At 55.9% G+C, this 14,924-nt stretch overlaps 1 protein-coding gene across 4 annotated transcripts in view; it reads left to right on the top strand.

The window, feature by feature from the left end:
• Window positions 1-14,529, top strand: part of MYH9 (myosin heavy chain 9) — a 105,957-nt gene extending 91,428 nt beyond the window's left edge. For all 4 annotated transcript variants that reach the window (XM_024239996.3, XM_063723041.1, XM_063723040.1 and 1 more), the window contains exons 25-41: window positions 498-669; window positions 1,801-2,013; window positions 2,433-2,577; window positions 3,213-3,419; window positions 3,635-3,739; window positions 4,017-4,169; window positions 5,269-5,517; window positions 6,635-6,847; window positions 6,992-7,204; window positions 7,513-7,674; window positions 9,080-9,208; window positions 9,950-10,038; window positions 10,122-10,245; window positions 10,571-10,779; window positions 11,375-11,483; window positions 11,621-11,793; window positions 13,027-14,529. In XM_024239996.3, the coding sequence (XP_024095764.3) occupies window positions 498-669; window positions 1,801-2,013; window positions 2,433-2,577; window positions 3,213-3,419; window positions 3,635-3,739; window positions 4,017-4,169; window positions 5,269-5,517; window positions 6,635-6,847; window positions 6,992-7,204; window positions 7,513-7,674; window positions 9,080-9,208; window positions 9,950-10,038; window positions 10,122-10,245; window positions 10,571-10,779; window positions 11,375-11,483; window positions 11,621-11,793; window positions 13,027-13,144 (2,783 nt within the window). In that variant the 3' untranslated portion in view covers window positions 13,145-14,529. The remainder of the gene's footprint in view (window positions 1-497; window positions 670-1,800; window positions 2,014-2,432; window positions 2,578-3,212; window positions 3,420-3,634; window positions 3,740-4,016; window positions 4,170-5,268; window positions 5,518-6,634; window positions 6,848-6,991; window positions 7,205-7,512; window positions 7,675-9,079; window positions 9,209-9,949; window positions 10,039-10,121; window positions 10,246-10,570; window positions 10,780-11,374; window positions 11,484-11,620; window positions 11,794-13,026) is intronic.
• The last annotated feature ends 395 nt before the right edge of the window (window positions 14,530-14,924 follow it).

Below are 14,924 nucleotides of genomic sequence, written 5' to 3'. Positions count from 1 at the left end.
ACATCCTAATGAAGTAGGCCGTCTCCTTTTGCTTATTACTCAGACGAGGTGTAGAAAGTAGCTTTCCCAAGTGACGTCATAGAGTTATAAAGCTAGACATAGAGCCCTGACTGTGCGATTCCAACTGTGGAATTCACACAAGGCAGTTCCATTATATAAGTTCAGATTCACACACAATTGAACATGTTTTTTAGAGATACCGACATGGTACAGCCTTCAAGGGAACCAAGGGAATTACGAACACCAGCTTTAGGAGAGTACTTAATTCCTGGCAGGGAAGGACAAGGAGTGAGTTGGAGAGAGACACGCCAGGGGCTGGCAGTTTGCGGTGATGTCCTCTTCCTGCACCCAGGAGTTGGGTGCGAGTGTCTGTGTATTTGTGATGCTTTAAGCCTGACACACGTTTCTTAACGAGTGCTCAGTATTTTGTATAAGTAATTGACACGGGGACAGAACCCATGGCACTGAGGGCTATGTGGGCTCCCCGCTCATTGCAGAGCGCCTCCGCAGGGAGGAGAAGCAGCGACAGGAGCTGGAGAAGACCCGCCGGAAGCTGGAGGGAGACTCCACAGACCTCAGCGACCAGATCGCCGAGCTCCAGGCGCAGATCGCGGAGCTCAAGATGCAGCTGGCCAAGAAAGAGGAGGAGCTCCAGGCCGCCCTGGCCAGGTGAGGACCCCGCCAGCCCGCCCGAGGCCAGGTGGCCTGGGCCAGCCCTTCCTACTTGCTGCTGGCCTTGGTTCTCTGCACCAGTGAGCTGTGAGCATTCTTTCCACCGTTGTCTTAGAAGAGCCATTTATTTCATAGCCAAACAGTTCTTGTGCATTCAGGGCATGGTGAGGGGCCTCATTTGTCTTTTGTTTATTTGTTTATAATATGAAAAAAAGTCATCCACAGCTCTATCACCCACCTACAATAGTCCTTTCCTAATTTCTTGCTATAGGCACACTTAAAAAAAAAAAAAAAAAAAAAAGACTTGGCCAGGCACGTTGGCTCACGTCTGTGATTCCAGCACTTTGGGAGGCCAGACCGAGTGGATCACTTGAGGTCAAGAGTTCGAGACCAGCCTGGCCAACATGGTGAAACCCCCATCCCTACCAAAAATATTAAAAAATTCTCCAGTGTGGTGGTGCATGACTGTAATCTCAGCTACTCAGGAGGCTGAGGCAGGAGAATCGCTTGAACCCAGGAGGCAGAGGTTGCAGTCAGCCAAGATCGTGCCGTTGCACACCAGCCTAGGTGACAGAGCGATACTCTGTTTAAAAAAGTCTCTTTCTGAGACTTTATTTTTTAGAGTAGTTTTAGATTCACAGCAAGAGTCAGCAGAAGTTTCTCCATCTATCCGCTGCCCCACTCATGCACCGCCTCCTCTGCAGTCAGCATCCCCCACCACAGTGCTGTGTCTGTTCTAATTGGTGAACCTACGTTGACCCGTCATAACCATCTAAAGTCCGTAGCACATTTGTATTTTTACTGAGTTGCAGTCATCCTGTGGTGTAGCATTTTATTTCCTTTTCTTCCCATTTAACAAATCATTTGACTTTTAAAAATATTTGAAGCAGTGAATCTTACTTTGGAAATTGAAACGATTCCTCTATGAGGTTTTCTACTTCTCAGAGGGGTGTTGCCCTTCAATCTGGTTGTCTCAGATGTTGTTTCTGCTGAGAGCCATCCTAAGTGCCATGATTGTGACCACAGGAGGCAGCTTTGGCTGCTGCACCTCTCTCAGGCCTGTCCTGCAAACTCTGCTCCTTGGAGGTGAAACTCTCCTTATACTGATGTTGCTGGTCGCTTTGGCAGAGTGGAAGAGGAAGCTGCCCAGAAGAACATGGCCCTCAAGAAGATCCGGGAGCTGGAATCTCAGATCTCTGAACTCCAGGAAGACCTGGAGTCTGAGCGTGCTTCCAGGAATAAAGCTGAGAAGCAGAAACGGGACCTTGGGGAAGAGCTAGAGGCGCTGAAAACAGAGTTGGAGGACACGCTGGATTCCACAGCTGCCCAGCAGGAGCTCAGGTGTGCCCTGGGACCAAGTCCCTGGGGATGGGGAGGGCAGCCAGGGGGGCCTTGGCTTGGAGACATGGACCCCGGGCCTCTGCACACACACACACCGTAGCCCTGTTATGCACCAGCAGGCATGGAAGCTGCTGGTTCCTCAGCAGTTTCTCTCTACAGAGTAGAAAGCCTGTTGAAGAACCTGGCTCAAAGTTGTGGGTGAGGCAAGGCTGGGCTTTAAAGCTGAAAGGCTACAGAAGCCTCTCACGGCGCGTCTTTGAGCCTGGGCCGTGGGCTAGATGGCTAGGAGGGGCCGGTGGGTAGAAAAGCTGCCTGGAGTGCCTGTGCCCTGGCCAGGCCTCTCTTTGGTCAGGGAAGAGCCCTAGGGACAGCCTCGCTCCAGCACCCCCAGCCTCCACTCAGGGGATTTCTCTGTCCAGGTCGAAACGTGAGCAGGAGGTGAACATCCTGAAGAAGACCCTGGAGGAGGAGGCCAAGACCCACGAGGCCCAGATCCAGGAGATGAGGCAGAAGCACTCACAGGCCGTGGAGGAGCTGGCGGAACAGCTGGAGCAGACGAAGCGGGTGCGGAGCCTCCCTGAGACCGCAGTGGGAGGGCAGGGTTCCCCATGCTGGGCCCACAGAATCCAAACCAGTCCTGCAGAGCAGTTGCAGGGTCCTACCCAACTGCCTGGTTCTGAGGCCAGGCTCCCCCTCTTAGGGGCTTTGTGACTCATGCCTCAGTTTCCCTGTTCATAAGGGAGGATTATGGTATGTCTGTCTCATGTGGTTATTTGAGGGTGAAAACATTACATCGTTACTTTGAACATCAGACTTCAAACAGGCTTTATTGGAAGTCTAACTACAAACAATTATAGTTCCCCTCATTGCATTATAAATATTGCTAACATCTGCAACACCAATGCCATGCCCTAGAACCTGGCCTCTACCCAGGGCAGAAGGCTGGGCAGGTATTATTTTAGAGATGGGGAAGCTATGAGATATCCTAAGCAGTGAAGACAGGAGCCAAGTGTCACCCACCAGCTAAGAGAGAAGAGGACAGGACAGATGAGGCCTGAGTCGTCTGAGTCCAGGACTCAGGCACACCGTCGTCAGGGCTGCAGAAGCAGTGATGTCTGGATCTAGAGTCCAGTGATGATAGACCAGCCAGCCTTGTGTCAGGAGGCCCCCACTCACGTCTTTGCTTTCTTTCCCACTAGGTGAAAGCAAACCTCGAGAAGGCAAAGCAGACCCTGGAGAATGAGCGGGGGGAGCTGGCCAACGAGGTGAAGGTGCTGCTGCAGGGCAAAGGGGACTCGGAGCACAAGCGCAAGAAAGTGGAGGCACAGCTGCAGGAGCTGCAGGTCAAGTTCAACGAGGGAGAGCGCGTGCGCACAGAGCTGGCCGACAAGGTCACCAAGCTGCAGGTGAGGCCTCCGCCGGGACCCCGGCGTGGGCAGTGGGCCCCAGCAGCAGTTGTGGCCCAGGTCCCCGGGTGCACGTGTGCTGTCTCACATGCTGGTTCCTCAGACCCTCACGGTTCAGCTTGTGACTCAGGTCCAGCTTTACCTAAAGGAGCTGAGGTGGGGCAGGAGCAGTGGGGCTGGGTCCATGGTCCTTTGTGTCTCCCCGCCCGGTGCAGGTGGAGCTGGACAACGTGACCGGGCTTCTCAGCCAGTCTGACAGCAAGTCCAGCAAGCTCACCAAGGACTTCTCCGCGCTGGAGTCCCAGCTGCAGGACACTCAGGTAAGGGTGGCACCAGGTTCCCAGAAGGTGGACTCCCCCAGGAAGGCCCCTGTGTCCACGCGACCTTAGCTTCAGAGCCCATCGGATTGCCCATCCTCTCCTTCATCTCCTTCATCCTGTGGGTGGGTCTCTGCGTCCTCCCAGCTCCCACCAGGTCTTTACGTGGCCATCCCCTAAATCAGCAGGACCAGCTCCTCCCTCTCCTCAAGGGTGTGGGGTTCCTGGGTTTTGGACACCACCCTCCTGAGCACCCGCACCCCTCTCAACCTGCGAGTAGGAGCTGCTGCAGGAGGAGAACCGGCAGAAGCTGAGCCTGAGCACCAAGCTCAAGCAGGTGGAGGATGAGAAGAATTCTTTCCGGGAGCAGCTGGAGGAGGAGGAGGAGGCCAAGCACAACCTGGAGAAGCAGATCGCCACCCTCCATGCCCAGGTTTGGAGGTCTGGGGAACCGGCCGGACTCTGCAGGCTGGGGAGCTGCTGGCCGGGCATTGGCCTGGGCACTGCAGGACAGCCCTGCCCGCTGGGCCGGCCCGTTGCTGCTCTCCCCCAGGGAAGCCCACCGTGCTCTCCCACATCAGTGCTCTCAAGGAGAGGAATCCAGGGATCTGTGGACTTAGATGGGGGACACCACTGCTTTCACTATTTTACACCTGTATTTCCACCAGTCTTTAGCTGAAATTCAGCATTGCTTCCATTATGAATGTAGGCAGCAAGCCATGGTGGTGGCAGTACCTGCACCCTCGTCATCTGTGGAAATGGCCAGTTACCCTGTCTAGGTCGCGGCCGAGTTCCTTGGCCTCGTGGGTCCCAGGCCTGCGCTGAGTTTGCTATCTGATGTGCTACCTTGCAGCATGTGGCTTCCTGAGCCACGGTTTTTTAGAATGTGTGACAAATGCATTTTTCTGTACTGGTTGGCCTGGTGATCCCATATGTTTATTTCATGCCTGTTAAAACATTGTCATGAGAAGGAGTCCTTAGGCCTCTCTAGACTGCCAAGAGGTCCATAGCCTAATATGTATTCAGAGCTCCTGCTCTAGATCCTATCTTGGGCCTCCATGTGCCAGGCCAGAAAGCCTGAACCACCTCGGGTTGGGCTGGGAGTCCATTCCACAATCAGGGCAGGAGTAGCCCGCGAGTGTGCCTGATTGCAGGTTTATCTCCAAGTGCAAGGATGGGGCTGGGTGATGGGGACCTTGTGGACACCCCCACAGGGCACTGGCCCTGCTCTCTGGGAGCGGTCTCCGTAGGGCGAGAGGCTTGGTGTGGATGAGGGCTGGGAGCCCCCGCAGCGGGCCTGGGTGTCAGCCTCCCCTGGGCTTCACACAGTAGACGGATGCCCCTTTGCAGAAGCTCCATTTGTCTTGTCCCCATGAAGAGGGAAGTGACTGGGGGAGGCGGTTTCATAACTGGGCAGATCCCCGGTGCCCCTTCCACGGTGTGGCAGGCAGGCTCCCAGCTGCCCCAAGGACGGGTGTGCCACCTGAGCAGGTGCCATCTCGGGCATCTGCTTACTCCTTGCTCCTGCCCAGGTGGCCGACATGAAGAAGAAGATGGAGGACAGTGTGGGATGCCTGGAAACCGCTGAGGAGGTGAAGAGGAAGCTCCAGAAGGACCTGGAGGGCCTGAGCCAGCGGCATGAGGAGAAGGTGGCCGCCTACGACAAGCTGGAGAAGACCAAGACGCGGCTGCAGCAGGAGCTGGATGACCTGCTGGTGGACCTGGACCACCAGCGCCAGAGCGTGTGCAACCTGGAGAAGAAGCAGAAGAAGTTTGACCAGGTGTGTGGCCGTTGGCCCCATCCTTTGCATTTCCTCTCCTTCAAGCACTGAGTCCAAGGCGAAGGGCCCATCAGAGAAAGCCTGGGCTCCCTCAGGGTCTCACCCAGGAGGGGCCGTGCGGGGCCAGCGCTTAGAGGCCCCCCAGTCTCTGGCTTGTCGAGGGTCCCGGGGAGAAGGCCAGTGGAAGAGGGAGTCTTCATGCGATGGGTTGAGGAGTGACTTTTCCTTTCTGATTTTTTACATTTTTCAGATTTTCTCTAATGAACTGGTTTGACTGTCTTTTAAACGATTTATTTATGCATTCATATTACTTCCTTATTCCAAAAGATCTGAGGGCAGCTGAGGGGGATGCGGACTCGGGGACGGGATAGAACAGTAGAAGACATCGGGCAGCCAACTGCAGCAGCCGGATCTGGCCCCCTGCATTTTGTAGGGAAAGATAGACTGAACACAGCCACGCTCCGTCGTTCTCGTGTTGTCTCTGGTTGCTTTGTGCTGTGGTAGTGGGGTTGAGCCATTGCTGCAGAGACTGTAGGGCCTGCATACTCTAAAGAATGCACTATCTGGCCCTTTAGGAAATGGTCAGCAACCCATGGGATAATTAAGGTTTGGGCCAAAAGGAAGGGAAGGTGGGGAAATAGGATAGAGCCAGGTGGGTGCGCACAGAGAACAGATGCCAGGGGACAGAAGCTGTCGTTAGAGGAGACCACAAATGGGGTTCAGGCTTCCTGGCAGCCAGCTTGGTATTCACTTCGTGAAAAATGCCAACCAAATGCCAACTTTGGTTCAGGAGAACCAAAGCTCTTACAGGTTTGGAGGGCTCTCATGGAAGGGGCAGCGTGCCATAAAGGGTTGCGATTAGTAAGTGATGAAAATTAAACAGACGTTACAACATGGTGTTCACAGTGGTGCCTGCCCCAGTCGGCAGTCATCCCATCATGAGGATGCACGGGACTGTGTGTATTGTCCCGGGCACAGCCCTGGGCCTGTGCTTCCTAGGCCTGCTCCTCTCTGCCATGGCCTCTGGGCTCCTCGTTCCCCAGGGAGCTTAGGCCCAGCTGCTCTGCCCTGCTGGGGGCCGTAGCTCTGAGCCTCATGGTGCCCACCTCTTTCCCAGCTCCTGGCGGAGGAGAAGACCATCTCTGCCAAGTACGCAGAGGAGCGCGACCGGGCTGAGGCGGAGGCCAGAGAGAAGGAGACTAAGGCGCTGTCGCTGGCCCGGGCCCTGGAGGAAGCCATGGAGCAGAAGGCGGAGCTGGAGCGGCTCAACAAGCAGTTCCGCACGGAGATGGAGGACCTCATGAGCTCCAAGGACGACGTGGGCAAGAGCGTGAGTGCTGGGCCTGGCAGCCAGGTCTTGGGAGGGACCCGAGCGGGGTCATCACAGAGGGTCGGTGTGTGCACGGACTCCGGGTCTCGCAGACCCAGGTACCTGCCAGTCCCTTGCTCCTGACTTGGGCTCTCTGGGGCTCAGGTCCACGAGCTGGAGAAGTCCAAGCGGGCCCTGGAGCAGCAGGTGGAGGAGATGAAGACACAGCTGGAAGAGCTGGAGGACGAGCTGCAGGCCACCGAAGACGCCAAGCTGCGGTTGGAGGTCAACCTGCAGGCCATGAAGGCCCAGTTCGAGCGGGACCTGCAGGGCCGGGACGAGCAGAGCGAGGAGAAGAAGAAGCAGCTGGTCAGACAGGTGTGCATGGCCTCCTGCTACCCCGTGGGTGCTCAAGGCTGCCTTGGCTTCATGCAGGCTTCTCTCTTTCCACCTGGATTGTGTTAGGGCCCCTTGACCACACCTCCCCTCCCATATCCCTTCTTTCTAGCCCCCTGTCTCGGGGTTCAGTGACTCACCTTCTTAGAGTTCTTATGATCAGTAATCCCCACTGGCTTCCTGAGGCCCCATGGATCCTGCAGAACTGGCCTGAGGCTTCTGAGTTCAGAGCTAGGGCAGGGTCTCTGAGTGGGTCCAGCTTCCCAAGCTGTTGATGTTCCTTCCCCCAGGTGCGGGAGATGGAGGCAGAGCTGGAGGACGAGAGGAAGCAGCGCTCGATGGCAGTGGCCGCCCGGAAGAAGCTGGAGATGGACCTGAAGGACCTGGAGGCGCACATCGACTCGGCCAACAAGAACCGGGACGAAGCCATCAAACAGCTGCGGAAGCTGCAGGTGAGGGTGGGCGGGGCCCAGGTGAGGGTGGGCGGCACCCGACTGAGCCAACTACATGTGAAGGTGCCAGGGCTCGGCCCGGGGCGGGAACCTGGCAGGGTGGCGCCTCCTGGGAAGGTCCTGGGGTGCTTCCAGCCCCATCTCACTGACAGAGACTCAGAGGCTCGGAGGTGAGTGGAAACATGATAGTCCAACAGCAAACTTGCAAAACGGTGTATGACTGAGTACATAAAACACAGAAGCAAACAAGTACAAGCCTAGACATGGGTGGAGTTCAAGAAGGTCTCACTTAATGCAGACTTCCAGAATCACCCGGGTCCTGACACCCTCCAGCCTTCTGGGCTCTGGGGCGATGGTTCGGAGAAGCAGCCCGGAGTGTGGGACACATACTTGGAAATCTTCACCTCACTAATAATTAAAGAATAATTAACACGTAAAAACAGCTCTGATACGCCATATCATGTAACAAGAATAACCTTAGTTTAAAAAAATTTTTTTTTTTTTTTTTTTTTGTGACAGAGTCTTGCTCTGTTGCCCAGGTTGGAGTGCAGTGGCGCGATCTCGGCTCACTGCAAGCTCCGCCTCCTGGGTTCACACCATTCTCCTGCCTCAGCCTCCCCAGCAGCTGGGACTACAGGCGCATGCCACCACGCCTGGCTAATTTTTGTAATTTTAGTAGAGATGGGGTTTCATCATGTTAGCCAGGATGGTTTCGATCTCCTGACCTTGTGATCCGCCCGCCTCGGCCTCCCAAAGTGCTGGGATTACAGGCATGAGCCACTGCGCCCGGCCAAAAAAAAATTTTTAAGTGTAAAAAAAAACCCACAAAAACTTTAAAACCTCACTGTGGTCAAGGTTGTGGGCATAGATGCTCTGATTGCTGGTGGCATTTTTTTACTGGTGTGGTCGGGCTGCACATAGCCAGTCATGCTCTTTGATTTGGGGAATCTCAATTTCGGATTTATCTGCAAAAGGAAAAAAAGGCTATTTGACAAAGATCTTTAGTGTTAAAACAAATAACAGGAGACTAACAAAAGGAAAGGTGTTTCCTGCCTGTGGTGGGGACGGCCTGGCAGGCTGGGCACTGGTTTTGAGTGGCAGGTGCGCATTAGGGGTGGCACCATGGGCACTGGCTTCCGGCCCACAGGAGGGGACAGAAAGTAGAAAATGAAGCTCAGCTTGGGCTCACGTCCATGGTGACGAACACCGTCAAAGTGTGCGTTATGGGGTGGGATACACAGATGGTTATCTTTAGTTACCTTTTTGCCTGTCACCACGGTTAGTTGGTTAAATACAGCATTGAGCGGAGCACCAGCCATGAGCCCTGTTGGCGAGGTGACCTGCGAGGGTTGGGGTGGAGGGCCAAGGAGCTGGGTGGGGTGCCAAGCCTCTGTCCCCACCCCAGGCCCAGATGAAGGACTGCATGCGCGAGCTGGATGACACCCGCGCCTCCCGCGAGGAGATCCTGGCCCAGGCCAAAGAGAACGAGAAAAAGCTGAAGAGCATGGAGGCCGAGATGATCCAGTTGCAGGAGGTGGGTGGGGCTGCAGTGGAGAGCGGCACCGCTGCCCTGCGGCCAGCAGATGGCAGCGTGGGGCTTTCAGCTGAGGACAGGGCTGGAGTCGGACTGGGCTCCAGGAATTGTCTGGGGATGGCTCTCAAGTTACGTAAGGATTCCCTCCAGGGTTCCGTTACATAGCGGGGCTCCCTTGTATGATCAGAGTGTGTGTGTGTGAAACTGGCATCCCTCATATGAGATGAGGCTTTGTGGCTGCCACCACCTCCTGCTGTGAATGGTGCCTGGTGAGAAAGGGTCTGAGCGTCCCCTCGGCCGCCCTGTCCGTCGCACCTGAGCCCGTCCTGAAGTGTTTCCCAGGTCTAGAGGGTGCCCTGCAGTGTGATGTGCTGGCTGCGAGTGCGTCCAGGGTGTAGCCATCTGCCTGCGGCCTCCAGAGCTGACTCCAGGCTCTGGCTCACTCAGAACAGGGAGGGGCCGCACTGAGTGGCTCTGTCCACGTGGTCTCCCGGGTTAGGCCAGAACACTTCTTACTTATCGCCACACCCTGGCACCTGGCTTGATTCCTGGCACTTAAATGTAAGAGTTTTATAAACTTACGGTGCTTAAGCTATATCTTCAGGGGGGCACCAGCCCTGTGAGCTAGAGGGTTTCTGGTGGGCCTGGGGAAGGGCTTGAGGGGAGGGTGCCTGGGGCTGGGAAGGATGGTCTTGCGGGGCTGTGGCTGCCTTCAGGTCACGCTCTGGGTCTTTGTGGCAGGAACTGGCAGCCGCGGAGCGTGCCAAGCGCCAGGCCCAGCAGGAGCGGGATGAGCTGGCTGATGAGATCGCCAACAGCAGCGGCAAAGGGTGAGCCGAGTGAGGGGGCAGAGTTGGGGGGGACCAGGTGTGTCCCCAGGGTAGGCCCCTCACTTTTCCTGCCCACCCCGCAGAGCCCTGGCATTAGAGGAGAAGCGGCGTCTGGAGGCCCGCATCGCCCAGCTGGAGGAGGAGCTGGAGGAGGAGCAGGGCAACACGGAGCTGATCAACGACCGGCTGAAGAAGGCCAACCTGCAGGTGGGTGCCAGGCCTCCCACCCTGGGCTCTGGCTGGAGCCACCACGGCAGAGCTGGCCTCGGACCCAGCTGGCAGAAGCACAGGCCAAGTGCCAGCTGCTCCCCAGGCGCTTAGGGGAAAATGTCCAGGCACCTGGACATGAAAGGTCCCCCTCTGGCTTCTGTATTGGGTGTTCAGAAGTTTCTAATCTTCTCTTTTCTGGGAGACCCAAGACTCTGGACCCCAGGGGTTTGGTGGGATCCTGCTGCCACCTTCCTCCGGCCCTGCTCATGCCCTCCAGCCAGGGCCCCAGCCCTCCCCAAGGTCACTGGCCCTCCTTCTGCAGATCGACCAGATCAACACCGACCTGAACCTGGAGCGCAGCCACGCCCAGAAGAACGAGAACGCTCGACAGCAGCTGGAACGCCAGAACAAGGAGCTCAAGGTCAAGCTGCAGGAGATGGAGGGCACTGTCAAGTCCAAGTACAAGGCCTCCATCACCGCCCTCGAGGCCAAGATCGCACAGCTGGAGGAACAGCTGGACAACGAGACCAAGTACGTGCCCCTGGCCCCGCCCAACCCCAGCTGTCCTGGGAAAAACTCTGGCCCCCCTGCAGTCCTGCCCAAATCTGGGCCACAACCAGCTCTCTGTCTCCTGAGCCTGGAGGCTGTTTCCCTCCCTCCTGATGGGGCCCTCATCCCTTCCACAGGTTGGGTGGTTGGGGGAGCTTGTGGGGTTTGAACAGGATTCTCTTTTCCACCTCTAAAGCCAGGAGTTTTGGTGGCTGTGTCTGAGGGTGAATCAGAGCAGGAGGTAGAGGGGGGTCCTGCCCACTGGGGCAGTTGTTCTATGGGCTCAGCAGGACTGAGACTTCCTTGGAGGGAATGGGTTTTACACCAGGCCCCCAAACCTCTTTTCCAGTTACATAGATGCTCTTCCCTTACCTGAGCCCGTTTCCTCATCTGTAAATGGGGCTATTTGCAGTGCCCGTCGTAAGAAGCCAGGCACACATAGGTGTCCAGCAAAGGCTTCCCTAGGTGATCCCTAGATGCCAGTGAGCCCCGGGGAATGGGTGGTCCAGGTTAGGGCTTGTTGGCCGGACCCTCTGAAGGAGGGTGTTCCCTCTGAGCCACCTTGTCTGTCATGCAGGGAGCGCCAGGCAGCCTGCAAACAGGTGCGTCGGACCGAGAAGAAGCTGAAGGATGTGCTGCTGCAGGTGGATGACGAGCGGAGGAACGCCGAGCAGTACAAGGACCAGGTGTGGGCGCTGGTGGGGCAGTGAGAAGGGCAGCGGGGCTGGGCAGCAGATGGGGTGACAGGCAGGGCAGTGGGGCTGGCTGGCTGCACGCCCAGAGCCCCTAACCGGGGCCACGGGCCACACGTCCATCTCTGCAGGCCGACAAGGCATCCACCCGCCTGAAGCAGCTCAAGCGGCAGCTGGAGGAGGCCGAAGAGGAGGCCCAGCGGGCCAACGCCTCCCGCCGGAAACTGCAGCGCGAGCTGGAGGACGCCACCGAGACAGCCGATGCCATGAACCGCGAAGTCAGCTCCCTAAAGAACAAGCTCAGGTGAGCCACCCTGCCCACCCGCGCCTTTGCCTCGGCACTTCTCTCAAAAGGTAGCTTGTTCCTCAACCAGAGCCCACAAGCAAGGCACGAATGTCACCAAGAAAGGACTGCACGAAGTAATCTCTGCCCCTTCTGGCTTCTTGCCTTTGAGGCTTTAGCTTAGTGTTTTGAACACACGGTAAACTCTAGGTAGTTTATTCCCAGCCTGTCCTAAAAGTCTATTGTCTTTTGAATTGGAAGTTGCTTGAGGCCACCTGGCCCAGTCCTGGCACATGTTTAGGTGCCTCAGTTAAATACCTGCAAAACGAATACGAGCCTCATGAATGATGCCTACAGAGGTTAAAAAGGCTCCTTTGCATTTCTCAGGGAGTGTTGACACTCAAGAAGTAGTGAATGTTTGAAGCAGAGTATCTTATTCTCTGAGATTCTCATTTCTGACGTGTTTTTTGTGGGGATCTTTTTTTTTTTTTTTCCCTGAGACGGAGTTTCGCTCTTGTTGCCCAGACTGGAGTGCAATGGTGCAATCTCGGCTCAGTGCAGCCTCTGCCTCCCGGGTTCAAGCGATTCTCCTCCCTCAGCCTCTGAAGTAGCTGGGATTACAGGCATGCACCACTATGCCCGGCTAATTTTTATATTTTTAGTAGAAACGGGGTTTCACCATATTGGTCAGGCTGGTCTCAAACTCCTGACCTCAGGTGATCACCCGCCTTGGCCTCCCAGAGTGCTGAGATTACAAGCGTGAGCCACCGCTCCAGGCCTTCATGGGGCTCTTTTTTTAAGCATAAGTAGTCAGTATTGTGTATGAATTTTCTGCCATGTAGTAGAAAGAGGGTGCCTGTCTTTGTACTCTGTGTGAACAGGCACACCTGTTTACCTGTCTTGGTTTCACCGGTTTTATAGGAGTTGCAACAGAGGATGGCATTTTACACTTACTTTTGTGCCTTTCCTGTTGTAATTGGTCCTGTTTGCCTGAGCTGTTTTTGTGCTGCTGTTGTGTGTGAAGATGACTGACACCTAAACATTTTGCGGGAAGCTTTGCCTGCTTTCCTGAGAGTGGTCCTGTCTAGCTCAGCTGTGGCTCCCAAGGCTCCGCCTTGCTTCTTCCTGGTGGGAGCAGCCAGGCACCTGGTTTCCCTCTCGAATTCGCTTTGACATGTGTGTGCTGAGCTGTGGCCACCCCTGGCCTGGCTGGGCCCGCTGACCCTCTGCCTCTGCCTCTGCCTCTGCCCCCAGGCGCGGGGACCTCCCGTTTGTCGTGCCCCGCCGAATGGCCCGGAAAGGCGCCGGGGATGGCTCCGACGAAGAGGTGGATGGCAAAGCGGATGGGGCTGAGGCCAAACCTGCCGAATAAGCCTCTTCTCCTGCAGCCTGAGATGGATGGACAGACGGACACCACAGCCTCCCCTTCCCAGACCCCGCAGCACGCCTCTCCCCACCTTCTTGGGACTGCTGTGAACGTGCCTCCTGCCCTCCGCCCCATCCCCCCATCCCGTTTCCCTCCAGGTGTTGTTGAGGGCATTTGGCTTCCTCTGCTGCATCCTCTTCCAGCTCCCTCCCCCGCTCAGAATCTGATACCAAAGAGACAGGGCCCGGGCCCAGGCAGAGAGCGACCAGCAGGCTTCTCAGCCCTCTCTTGCCAAAAAGCACAAGATGTGGAGGCGAGGAGGGCAGGCCCCCGGGGAGGGGCCAGAGTTTTCTATGAATCTATTTTTCTTCAGACTGAGGCCTTTTGGTAGTCGGACCCCCCGCAGTCGTCAGCCTCCCTGACCTCTGCCACCAGCGCCCCCACTCCTCCTCCTTTCTTTGCTGTTTGCAATCACACGTGGTGACCTCACACACCTCTGCCCCTCGGGCCTCCCACTCCCATGCTCTGGGCGGTCCGGAAGGAGAAGGCCCTGGGGCTCCACCTCTGTGCAGGGCACAGAAGGCTGGGGTGGGGGGACGAGTGGATTCCTCCCCACCCTGTCCCAGGCAGCGCCACTGTCCACTGTCTCCCTCCTGATTCTAAAATGTCTCAAGTGCAATGCCCCCTCCCCTCCTTTACCGAGGACAGCCTGCCTCTGCCACAGCAAGGCTGTCGGGGTCAAGCTGGAAAGGCCAGCAGCCTTCCAGTGGCTTCTCCCAACACTCTTGGGGACCAAATATATTTAATGGTTAAGGGACTTGTCCCAAGTCTGACAGCCAGAGCGTTAGAGGGGCCAGCGGCCCTCCCAGGCGATCTTGTGTCTACTCCAGGACTGGGCCCGAGGGTAGTTTACCTGCACCGTTGACTCAGTATAGTTTAAAAATCTGCCACCTGCACAGGTATTTTTGAAAGCAAAATAAGGTTTTCTTTTTTCCCCTTTCTCGTAATAAATGATAAAATTCGGAGTCTTTCTCACTGCCTTTGTTTAGAAGAGAGTAGCTCGTCCTCACTGGTCTACACTGGTTGCCGAATTTACTTGTATTCCTAACTGTTTTGTATATGCTGCATTGAGACTTACGGCAAGAAGGCATTTTTTTTTTTTTTAAAGGAAACAAACTCTTAAATCATGAAGCGATATAAAAGCTGCGTATGCCTACAAGCTCTGAATTCAGGTCCCAGTTGCTGTCACAAAGGAGTGAGTGAAACTCCCACCCTACTCCCTTTTTTATATAATAAAAGTGCCTTAGCATGTGTTGCAGCTGTCACCACTACAGTAAGCTGGTTTACAGATGTTTTCCACTGAGCATCACAATAAAGAGAACCATGTGCTACGAGCCGTGTCTGTAGCATTTGTCTGCGGCCAGGGGGCCCTGGACAGGACTAGGCCTGGCTTCTGCAGCCAATGCCGGCTCTGCATCGTCGGGAACCAGATTGGCTGAGGCGTAGGCTGGGCTAGCTGTGGGCGGTTGTGCAGAAAAGCTAAGATGGAAAGGTGGGCTAGGCCAGATCCAAGGAGGCTAAGAGCATCTTAGAAACCTTGGTTCAAGGCCGGGCACGGTGGCTCACGCTTGTAATCCCAGCACTTTAGGAGGCTGAGGCAGGTGGATCACCTGAGGTCAGGAGTTCAAGACCAGCCTGGCCAACATCTCTACTAAAAATACAAAAAAAATTAGCTGGGTGTGGTGGTGTGTGCCTGTAATCCCAGCTACTCAGGAGGCTGAGGCAG

The sequence above is a fragment of the Pongo abelii genome, chromosome 23 (assembly GCF_028885655.2).
Source record: "Pongo abelii isolate AG06213 chromosome 23, NHGRI_mPonAbe1-v2.0_pri, whole genome shotgun sequence".
NCBI classification, from domain to species: Eukaryota; Metazoa; Chordata; class Mammalia; order Primates; family Hominidae; genus Pongo; species Pongo abelii.
Note: the sequence above shows the minus strand (reverse complement) of the source record. Positions and strands in the feature narration are given on the sequence as shown.